Source organism: Sinohyriopsis cumingii, chromosome 16 (assembly GCF_028554795.1).
Source record: "Sinohyriopsis cumingii isolate HCF-2022 chromosome 16, ASM2855479v2, whole genome shotgun sequence".
NCBI classification, from domain to species: Eukaryota; Metazoa; Mollusca; class Bivalvia; order Unionida; family Unionidae; genus Sinohyriopsis; species Sinohyriopsis cumingii.
In genome coordinates, this window is record NC_142976.1 from 99,963,763 (window position 1) to 99,975,867 (window position 12,105).

Below are 12,105 nucleotides of genomic sequence, written 5' to 3' on the forward strand. Positions count from 1 at the left end.
CAAGCAACACATTTTGTCAAGCATAATTTAATATTAAAATGTTCTTGTTAAGTAACTTTGAAAACATGAAAAATTATTATGCGCATTTAAAAATGAAATTTTAACATCTTTCTAAAGTTCGAAACCATGTAATCGAAATAAAAACTACATCCACAATACTGTCACCCATTAAGTAACATTACTGCACGTCGAAATACATCCTTTCCCTGGACTCTGAAGTACAAATTAATATTGGGAAATAACAAAAAGTGTTAGATGTTTGACAATAAAGTTTGGAATAGCTTTTTAACATATACAAGAGATATCCAGGCAAGCTGGAAGAATATTTGGTAGGCATGCGCGGGTTATGCATGTTAATTGTGCAATCTTACGCAGACTGATAGACGGTATATGACAATGGGAAAAAGACAGACATGTGACGTAAGGTCTGGAGCAATATGTGCGGTACGAAAGCGATCAGTCATTATTGACACGCAACAAACAATCCAAGCATATTTTGAATGAAACGAAACTCAACACCTGCCATCTTGAACATCTTTGTATGTATCATGAGCTCTAATCACTACACTTCCTTCACTATGTGATTAACTGCAATTAACCTGTCAAAGACTCTCTCTCTCTCTCTCTCTCTCCAACAAGTATTTTGAAGAACCCCGCACCACCTTTCATCTCTCTCCACTCATTTCTGGTTTTGTTTCGCTTATGTTTTCCATGTCAATACGCTGCCTTAAGAATTATGAAATTTTGGATGTTGAACCACGATCTTGGTTACCTGTGCTGTGCACGTGTATTTAATTTGTACGAGGCCGTCTCTCCGCAATGCCAAGAAGCTTGTATCCTGAACATATGTCTTGCTTATTTTCTAATTAATATTTCTAATTAATAAAAAATAAGTTTTTCTGTTTGTCTTTGCCAGAGTATGTTTGTCTTTGCCGGAAGGCGAACTCAAATGTTGTTACGTAAAAGTTGATCATAGCTATGCACGTACGTATACTTATGCATGGATATATCAATGTGTGCCGGCAGCTGCATGTAAGTTTGAATGTAAGACTGCATACATAATTAAGGTAGGTGAGTAGGTATGTAGTTATGTAGACTTGCTTTTATCCCGTTCCGTTTTGTTGTTAAAAGTTAAAACTAGGACGGTGTGAGTATTCTTTATTACTTTCTAACATAAAATCCCAAGCAAAATACAATAACCGCAACACAAACGCACATAATCACAGAAAATAATGACTAATGCAGAGCTATTTCTATCCAAAGGGTTATGTCTTTTGTTTTTGAACTACGTAGTTGAATTACTCCATTCCCGTAATAAGCTCCAATAAAAATCTCAATACTGTATAACTGGCAATTATCGGGTAAAATTTAGACATCATGACAACTGGCAGTTGTATACAGGTGGAAATCCTTTTTCTGTGCCCGGATCTTTGCTGAGATAATTTTAGACTAAATTTAACCCTCTGAATGCTGTAGTCGTAATGTGTTTCTTTGCAATTACCTTTGTCAGCTCTCACTCATTACCTCTGATGTGTATTGCTCGTGCATTTCACACCTGACCAACACATCAACCCTTCCTGATACACAGATTTTATTCTCTTTTAGCTAAAAACGATGGAAATGTAAAAAATATTTCCAGTTTAAACTTTTATTTAAATCGTGGCAAGGGACACTAAACTGGAGAAAGTATGGCATGTGGTTGGAAAATCATGCAATCATGACAGCAGTGAATGTGGACTTGGCAGGCAGGCTATTATACAGGAAAGCAATATGAATCATATGTTACGGAAATTTAAAACCACAGAAAAAGTAAAGAACGAAAACTACTATAAATCTTCCTGTTCTCATGTAATTTAAGCATGCTCGATACCAAAAAGTGTTGTTCTGAAATAATATATTATTCCTATTTGCATATTCCTGAAAGTCGTCAGCGTGACATGTAATTAAAATTGAAATGGCATTTCTACTAATTAAGAGCTTTTATTAACAAATGAGAAATTAATCTCTCTCTCTCTCTCTCTCCCTCTCTCTCTCTCTCTCTCTCTCTCTCTCTCTCTCTCGACCGCTCCGGTGGCCTAGTGGTTAGAGCGTCCGCCTCGAATGCGGGAGGTCGTGGGTTCAATCCCCAGCCGAGTCATACCAAAATTAACTTTAAAAAATGGCACTAACAGCTGCTTCGCTTGGCGCTCATCATTAAGAGGTTAGTCTTAGGACTGGTCGGCCTGGTGTCAGGATACTATGACTGGGTGGGACATCATGCTACATGTCTATACATCACTATAAACTGCCACACAGCAGACATCGTAGCGATATGACTGAAAAATTGTTAAAGCAACGTTAAAAATACAAATCACTCATTTAATCTCTCTCTGTCTCTGTCTCTCTCCCTCCCTCCCTCGCGAACAACACTGCAAGACCATGCATTTAGAATATGCCCATTTGCACACAATGGCTCTTGTATTAGCCGGGGTTGAGTACCGTATTGTGTCCTTCGGCAAGGCACATTACTCTAATTGCTTCTGCTGCCGTACCGTAAAACACCTAACCAAGGCCAAGCTATATACCAAATAGAGGAATACGCTTATCCCTGCTGGATCACACATCTATGGATAAATGATTATATGAAATAAATTTCACACATATTTAATCAAACCGGTTTGAGACTTTATTTAATACAGGAATCCAACCCACATTGCTAGTAACGACACTCAGCGCCTACCTCTCATATACGCTTAGCTTCGCTTGCTGGTTCGATTCATTTGATCTTGTTTTACATTTATAACCACTACCCTGTTTTCTTCGATCTCGTTTTTACACTTTTACACTCCCACCATATATATATATATATATATATATATATATATATATATATATATATATATATATATATATATATATATATATATAAAAAGAAATTCAGAGAGAGAGAGATTGATTGTTGACTGGTTTTCATGTTTAGATTATTTTCTGACTATATCAAGCCGTGAAAATTGCAACTAATGCCTTTCTCAAAATGGCACTAAGGTTGAATCGCGGGCTAGTACTGGCGGATATGTAAAATCCCTACGACCCTTGAATTCCGTGTCCAACGCCCTATCAACTGGTCTACCGCAGATCTAATTCATGAATTTTTTTGACCTCTAATAAGTGACACATTCTAAAGCTATGGTATATTGCGAGTCTAAATCGACTAGTCAGTCATGCAGCGGACATGCTAACTATATGAAACACGGACCACAACTTCACGTTAGAATTTACTATTTTTTCCATGAACTTATATCCAACACATGTCAGGGAGATAAGAAAGTGGACAATATTTATTTGAATCATTTCTACAAAAATGTAACCAACTGAGGAAATGAAGAAAAAAGATATACACAATCATGTAGTTTTAGACTGTTCACGCTTATCAGCTAGGAGTAGGTATTTTAAGTCGACATAAAAAAATACCATTTGGCAGCTGAAGACCAAAGTGGTGACTGAATGGGAGATAAATAACTAGGTTAGAGGTTTAGAATGTACAATTTCTCGCTCTTCTACAATTATATATATATATATATATATATATATATATATATATATATATATATATATATATACCTTATCGCCGCCTTTCTCATGGTTACGTTAACACTGGTTTAAAGGAAGTTGAAACTAATTAGGTGATGAATAATTGACAAAACGAAATGAAGGGACAGGCAAAAGATAGGCTCTATAGATAAAGTGTACCGCAGCGGGAACAATTTACCTCCCTTTGTTGACCCTTCTTAACTGAGTTATGAGATGTGTCATAAATTTGATACAGAACTGAGTTATGCGATGTGTCTTCGATCTGATAAAAAAAAAAACTGATACGTCATCTTACGAAGTAAGGAATATTACATAAACAAAAACATAAATGGTGAGGAATAAATCAAAGGGCATGAGTAAGTTACTGACATGACATCTTGCCTTAAATCATATTATCTAAATGGATTTCTGATATACATTCAGGAGCCAGTTTTACAGAAAAATATAGGTACATTCAAATATTTTATCTTTTAAATATGTAATTTACGACACATCCCTATCAGGAAAAATGAATCAGACTCATATCTCAGATTAAATAGTTTTTTTTTTCTTCCTTGGGAGGAATGGTATAGTAAAAACCATCTTACTTTTCGACTGATGCATTCCTCATCCACAAGGGTTAGTGAGGTGGAAAAAAAGGAAACACATCTCTTTTGAATGACATAAATTTAAAGCATTAAAAAGGAACCAACACTGGCAGTGTTTTCGTATGAATATTTGTAATACTGAGTACAAAAAATAATTGCACAAGATAAAGCAAATGAAATTGTGGTCACTCGTTATAACGCCTCTCAGAGTACTACTGCCACTCTCATATTGCGGGTATGGACACGGAGCCCACGAGGTGGTGAAATCTTGCTTCATCGATGCTATTAAATTTATTTCACTTTTTGTTTCTTAACTCAGAAAGGCCAACTGAAATGTGATTGCTAGATCAATAAATACTCTCTTCCACTTTTTCGCTGAACTTATCACAACATAAATTTATTGCAATTTGCCTCAGATTATGCCATCCGCACATAAAACACGTACCACATTTATGGCTCCCATGCACAGAGTTAAAAAGATGAGATTATTTATGCAAACAACGGTTTTTATTTTATTTTTATATTTTTTATACATACAGAAAACGTTAATTTTACCCTAAAATTTATATCTCGAAGACTCAGACTCAGGCATCCTCCACGTATTTAGTATAAAGAATGTCTTCGGCTTTTCGTATAACATTGCATCAGATGACTCTGTTAAAAACTAAGTCCAGCGGAGTTAAACAGCGCTAACACTGTCTAATTCCAAAATGAAGGATGTGCAAAACGTTTACATTCTACCGAAAACACTTTCGTTTACTGCCACGTGACATGAGTTGATTTCTTCCAAACAATGAATGCTGGCCAATTTTGAATGGGCACAGTTTTCATAAATATACAATTAGGAACAATGGTATGCTTACGTTTAGCGAGTCTGCAACTTCCATTATTTATATTCAGTTATGCCAAGCTGAATTTGTGCACTTTGTCAACCAGTTGCAGAAGTCACGAAATGAAACGCGGAAATTTTCCCCCATAACAACAAAACCGCATTGGGCCCCAACAGCTTCGTTCCCGCAAAATACTAAGTCAAAATTTGATACTAAGTCAAATTTTCGAGATACTAAGTCAGAATTTCGAGATACCAAGTCAAAATTTCTACTTACAATCTCAAAACGTCATGTTTGTGTCTACTGTCAAGTTCGGCTTTTTATCTCGAAATTTCGTGATAGTATCTCTTAACGTTGAGTCTGTATTTGTAAATTTCGAACTAATTTCTCTAAATTTCCCGTTAGCATTTCGAGCTATTAGTTCATAATTTACAAATACTATGTTGAAAAAAATAGCTCGAAATTTTTATACTGAGTCAAGATAATATCTCAAATTTCCACGATACTAGTGGAGATTTCGAGTTAATTTTCACGGGATAAAACAACCCGCTTGGCCTTCGTGCTCGTCGTAACACACAGTATCTAATATAGCTTATCAATATACGGCAGTTCTGTGATGGCAGAACACAGATTTTACAAATGGCTGCTACGGAGACTTTAAACAGAGGCTCCATGTTATTTATTTGGCAGAAAGCGAGGAAGGATATATTCTCACAACGTATGATAATAGCCGACACATTAGTTCTGACAATGGAATAAATAAATACTTGACACACGATTATTATATACGCCAAATGGTCGTGCAACAAGAAAAATAATGTTGTTAAAATGTCATGAGGAATGTTTCTTCCTTTAAAAAAAAATCAATCAATCATATTTGCCCAATGTTTACAGAAATACTGATAATAGGCTATTACCAAGTTTGCTATGGAGACGAAGGTTGATTTAATAGGGTGCAAATTGATTGAATCAATCATAATACATATTACTACTGAGTTCCTTTAGAGCTGTTCGTGTAGTTTTACAAACTATGCAAGTAACATTTACGTTCATACAAGTGGTTGCGTTTTTACAGATTCGAGATTAAAAGTTGAAATTAAACGATTTTTTTTTTTTTAACTAGACCACTAATATCTGTCGCGCACTTAAAATCTGATGTAGGGATATAACAACGGTTTTGGACCAGTCATAATTACAAGGCCTCTCACACTACGAAGGATATTTTAAAAGCACAACACCAATTTGAAATTATTTGCAAGACATACAAATGAGTCAAATACAGCGACCTAAATGACCAAGAGAGATAAATCTAGTGTGCTGGAAGGGATAGTTATGCTATTACCAGTTGCTTCCACTGACAAAAATTATTTATCCCAGAGTAAGACGTATGCAAATTTCCCTACAGCATGAACACCATCAGTTGAACTGGATATCCATTATGTAAAAATCATAAATCATAAATATAAATAAGTAACAGTAAGGTAAGGAGATTGCACCTTGGGGAAATAGTGGGGTTAAAAACTTACAGAAAAGCTGGGCTGACATAAACAGTGACGTAATACACATTTAGCTAATAGTTATAATGTCTATTGCAGTTCAACTTCATGGTTCACTTAAATAGTTATGAAATATACATCTTAAAATCCCAATTATGACTTTAACTTGAGTTCTACGAAACAAGACACAGAAACTATTGTATAATGCACAAATTAAAATCCTAACAATTATTCCGCTTTGCATTCTGCGTTACAGCACGTAAACATAATGGCGCAATGCTGAAGTCCAAATGATTTCCACCTGCGCAAAATGTAACATTACATATAATCAATGATGCAATTGTGGACATAGTAAATAGTAGGTAAAAGAAACGCAAAATAGCTAAATATGTATTGAAATGATCATATATATATATATATATATATATATATATATATATATATATATATATATATATATATATATATCCATATCCTCTCCTAAATAAACTAAAATTAAACCTTTTATAACTGATAAAACAATATCAAAGCAAGGAATGAAACCCGACACCTTTAATTCCTGTTCCAACAATATACAAACGTTAAAAAGAATCAAAATGAGAATTCTTAGCTAGTAATTTAACTTATATACATGTATACACTAATTAAAAGTTACGTAAGATAGTCCTGTAAACTTGGAAGTATGATACAAATGGTGTGCCCCAAATGATGTTCCCATGGCACACGCCATTTTGGTACAATTCAAAAGGCAGATATTGTGCCAAGAGCAAGCCTGTCAATAGAAACAACTACATACCTCAAAATCGATTCCCATCATAAAAACTGTTCGTCTCCTGAGACAAGGATTGTATTAAAGTAATGTACAATACGTTAGGTACGAATCCAAAATTAAGGCCAATAAATTCAAAACCACGGTGTTTACAGAAAAAACTAAAAACATTTAAACCTAACAAACATGCTACAGTTGTGGAACAGAATTAACTGAAAACTAATTCAGAAAGCCATGATCACTTAAACTGTAAATGTATAGGCCTAACAGATAAGGAATGCAATTTTGAATGTTAATTACCCCACACAAATGCTTAACATGTAAAATGCATAGGCCCAACACATAAGGAATGCAATTTTGAATGTTAATTACCCCACACAAATGCTTAACATGTAACTGCTTAGGCCTAACAGATAAGGAATGCAATTTTGAATGTTAAATTACCCCACACAAATGCTTAACATGTAAAATGCACAGGCCCAACACATAAGGAATGCAATTTTGAATGTTAATTACCCCACACAAATGCTTAACATGTAAAATGCATAGGCCCAACACATAAGGAATGCAATTTTGAATGTTAATTACCCCACACAAATGCTTAACATGTAAATGTATAGGCCCAACACATAAGGAATGCAATTTTGAATGTTAATTACCCCACACAAATGCTTAACATGTAACTGCATAGGCCTAACAGATAAGGAATGCAATTTAGAATGTTAATTACCCCACACAAATGCTTAACATGTAAATGCATAGGCCAAACAGATAAGGAATGCAATTTAGAATGTTAATTACCCCGCACAAATGCTTAACATGTAAAATGCATAGGCCCAACAGATAAGGAATGCAATTTAGAATGTTAATTACCCCACACAAATGCTTAACATGTAAAATGCATAGGCCCAACAGATAAGGAATGCAATTTAGAATGTTAATTACCCCACACAAATGCTGTTGTTCATTTATAACCTGACTGGTCAAAATAGTTGTTAAATTATCCAGTAAAAATCATATCAAACAATGACAATATATTTCATTTAGCAGGAACTTCATAGGTAATGGTTTCAAGGAAATAAACACAATATTCAAAAGGACAATTGGGTCTGAACACGGCTTGAGATTTATGCTGCAATCTATACAATAGCTGTCTAGAAAAACAGGCAATGAAAAATGTAAACAGGCACTTACCACAATTTCAAGTCTGAGGAATTACATTTATTGCAATGATTATATGTTTAATTCTCTGTGTGTGTGTTTTTGTGTGTGTGTGTTTTGAGTTCTAATGCAGCTTTAAAAAAATTTCAGTTGTATCGCTACGATGTCTGCAGTGTGAGTTTATAGTGACGTCTAGCACTGGGGCATCGTGCCGCAGATATGTAGCATGATACCCCACCCAGTCACATTAACCTGTCACCATGCCGACCAGTCCTAACACTAACATCTTAAATATGAACACCTAGCAAGGCAGCTGTTAGTACCATATTTGTTTATAAGTCTTTGGTCTGACTCGGTCAGGGTTCGAACCCGCATCCTCTCGCATCCAAGGCGGATGAGCTTAGTTGCGAAATGTTCATGAAACAACTACATCTATGTGTCGATAGTCAAATCCAATTCAGTTCTAAACAATATATTCGAAAATGATTACCAGTACTTCCTTGTTATCATGGCACATTCTAACCTTCAAACACTTGATGGGAGGGTGCTGTGTGGTCTAAAACACTTGCCCTTACAGGTCACTCACACACATCATCTCAGCGTCAATTCAAGTCTCGACTTGACCAAAGTGGGTACATGAGAAAGTCTGTCAGTAGCTTCCTGTGGGTCGGTGGTTCTTCCTGGGGTCACCCAGGGTTCTACCTCCATCAAATATACCGGCAACAAGGTACAGCATATCATGTACTAAAAAATGGCTTAAAGGTGGAGTTGCTAAAAAAAATCTGATTTAATGTTGGTCAAGGTGTTTATGATACAATGATATGCTGTTGTTGTTGTTGCTGTTGTAGGGTTTAACGCCATTTTTCAGCACAAGATAGGCTATACATGGCGGCCAGTATAATTGGTGGAGGAAGAACCCCGGGAAGAACCACCGACCCACGATAAGCTACTGGCAGGCTTTCTCACGTACCAACGTTAGCCGAGGCTGAGACTCGAACTCACGCAGACAGAGGTGAGATGGCAGTGATCCGTAACGGTGAGCGCTTTAGACCACTCGGCCACTCGGGGCCCCTACAATGATATACTGATGTTAGGTAACATCTCTTTCTGCTTAAGAGTGTTTACATACTTATAATACAGTGACATTTTTTTAAAAATTATTAACTACAAGAACTAGTAAGCAACTTATATTCTAGCACCCATCACAAGTGCATTGACAATGTATGTCTTTAAATTAAATGTTAGTAAAGGCCACTAAGTTTAGATGGTCCTAATTATTTCAAGTTTTATATTATTTTAGGGTCAAGTAGAAGTGTATAGAACAAAAGTATCATCCAGTTTCGTTTAAATATCGAGCCACCAAACCTTGTTTTCCCAGTCTTTTATTAAACTTCCCAGACAATCATTAAATTTCCCAGTCTTTCATTAACTTTCAGACTGTCATTAAATTTCATCAACTTTTATTAAATGTCGCAGTCTTTCAATAATTTTTTTAAATATCTAATATTTGTTTTCTTCATCAACTTAATCAGCATCAAATAATTTTTATTTACAGTTACTTCCTGTAAATGCAAGATCATTAGCTACTGATCCAATAAATACTGTGGGCATTTAGTACAGTAGAGGGAATTGTAAAGCTTACTGACCATTTCTTAGCTATCTGAATAGCTGATAAATAGCATACACCTACCATGCAGAATTGTCATGGAGCAACAATGTATAATGATTAATCACAGCCTTAATCACCTGATGGTGATGATAACTGCGATTACTTACATGGTTCCCACGCTTTTCTAAAGATAAACTTCCAGGTCATTTCCAGGGTTTTTACAGGATGAAATTACTTTTTTCAAGGTTCACATGTGACCATTACTGAATGGAAATAAAGAATATTTTAGATTATAAAATATGCATTTTCTCAATCTAAAGATGTTTCTCTTTCAAGACTCTCCAAAAACATCGAAGTCAGAAAACACGATCATGCACAAAACCACAAAATGTATCGCACGACACAAGTTTGATTATATTCCTATAAATTGACATGTAAAGTCATTTCAATGTACAGAATAAAAATTCTAACTTTATTTTGCTGACCTGCATTATGTTGCCAAGTGAGAACAACAGAATGAACATAAATTAGTTTTTTTTTTCTCCCTTTCAAACTTTTAATTCTTAAGAAAAATATAGATATATAGATATGGATAGTAACATTTCGTTTTACAGTATAAAAAACAAAAAAGCAAATAATTAGAATCTTGTCTTGTAACGAAAAGAGTTTAACCCTGAATTTATCTGTGCCAACAAAAATCCCAAACAAGATTTTTCAAAGAACTGAATATCCTTAAGACGATCTGGTTAAAAATCCATCATTTAAAAAAAAAATTTTTCAAAAGGGATGATTTAAATTTTGACAAAAGACCCTTCAAAGTTATATACTTTTGTATAAACAAGGACTGAATATTCTCTAAAATTAACTTGTCTTCTTGCAATTCGTTAAACCAGTCCCCAAACCTGTATTGATACAGGGACACGTACCGTTTTTAATATAATACAAGGGACGACAATATCACATTTTAGCTCTGAGATTCAACAATCTGGACTACACATTTGGCTTAAAACAAATATCAGTCCGTTTTCTAATCCGAGTTTCCTCCGAATACTCCCACCCCATTTGTGAAATTTGGACATTTAGGTTGGGGGATGTGTGTGTGTGTGTGTGTGTGTGTGTGTGGGTCATTGCAACTGCATCTCGAAAATTTGGAATTTTGTCGCAACCGTGCGGTAGCGCCATATGGTAGTCGCTTACCAGTCGGCCCAGCAAATTTAAACTTATGTTATATTGACTCATACCTGCATGAAATCGATAGGAAAAGGATTTATTTTCTCAGAAATGGCAAGTATTATAAATTTTTTGTCTTTAATCCGCTGACAGACTATACGAAACTAAGGCATAGATGAAACCTGACGCAGTACTCGCCGTTTGCATTAATAGTCACATGACTTCACAAATCTCAAATGACGACATCAAAAGTCCACTAGTCACGTGATATCAACAACAAAATCCTGTATAATGTTGTACAGAAATTTAATTATATTAGATGAAAGTCAGATACGTTTTGTAAAAATCAACAATCTGGCCAGTCTGATTTATCAAGTAGAGCACACATGTCAACGTGGTAGTCACGTAATACAACAACACTCCAGAAGTTATTCTCGGAATATATAAATATGGATTATTTCATGTTCTTTCGTTTTTTAATTTTTATTACAACCAGTCATTTAATATTTTTTTTTCTTCTCTACTACATTTGAAAATGTGGGATGTTAGATTTGCGTACTCATGCGACTAGCAATGCAAATCACGAGTACCAGGTCACATTTCATCAACGGCGTAGTTTTATCTTGACTTTCAGCAGATTAAAGACATAACGATTTTACTACTCACAATTTCTGCGAAAATAAGTAATTTTCATATCGATTTCATGCATGTATCACTCGACCTAACAACGTTTCAAGTTTGCTAGGCCATGCGGTAAGGGGCTACGCTTTCTCAGCACCATATTGGCCTCTTGTAATGCTAGACTGGTTTTCATACCTTCCATGTAAGAAAAAAGCTGACTTTTAAAATAAAAGTCTACTAGACGAATCAAATCCACTGGAAATTTGGATTGACTCGGCATATGTTTATTGTA

At 35.1% G+C, this 12,105-nt stretch overlaps 1 protein-coding gene and 1 non-coding gene across 4 annotated transcripts in view; one reads left to right on the forward strand and one right to left on the reverse strand.

The window, feature by feature from the left end:
- The window catches only part of LOC149781062 (protein Abitram-like), a 94,881-nt gene that overhangs the window by 47,608 nt on the left and 35,168 nt on the right, over nucleotides 1–12,105 (reverse strand). The window contains exon 5 of one of the 3 annotated variants that reach the window (XM_089938202.1): nucleotides 47–2,315. The exons of the other annotated variants lie outside the window; for them this stretch is intronic. Coding sequence (XP_089794328.1) covers nucleotides 2,268–2,315 — 48 coding nt within the window. The 3' untranslated portion in view covers nucleotides 47–2,267. Of the gene's footprint in view, nucleotides 1–46; nucleotides 2,316–12,105 lie in introns of those variants that run through there. 3 annotated transcript variants of the gene reach the window in all.
- Trnas-cga (transfer RNA serine (anticodon CGA)) lies at nucleotides 2,061–2,137 on the forward strand. The gene has a single exon. It is a non-coding gene; the product is annotated as a tRNA-Ser (tRNA).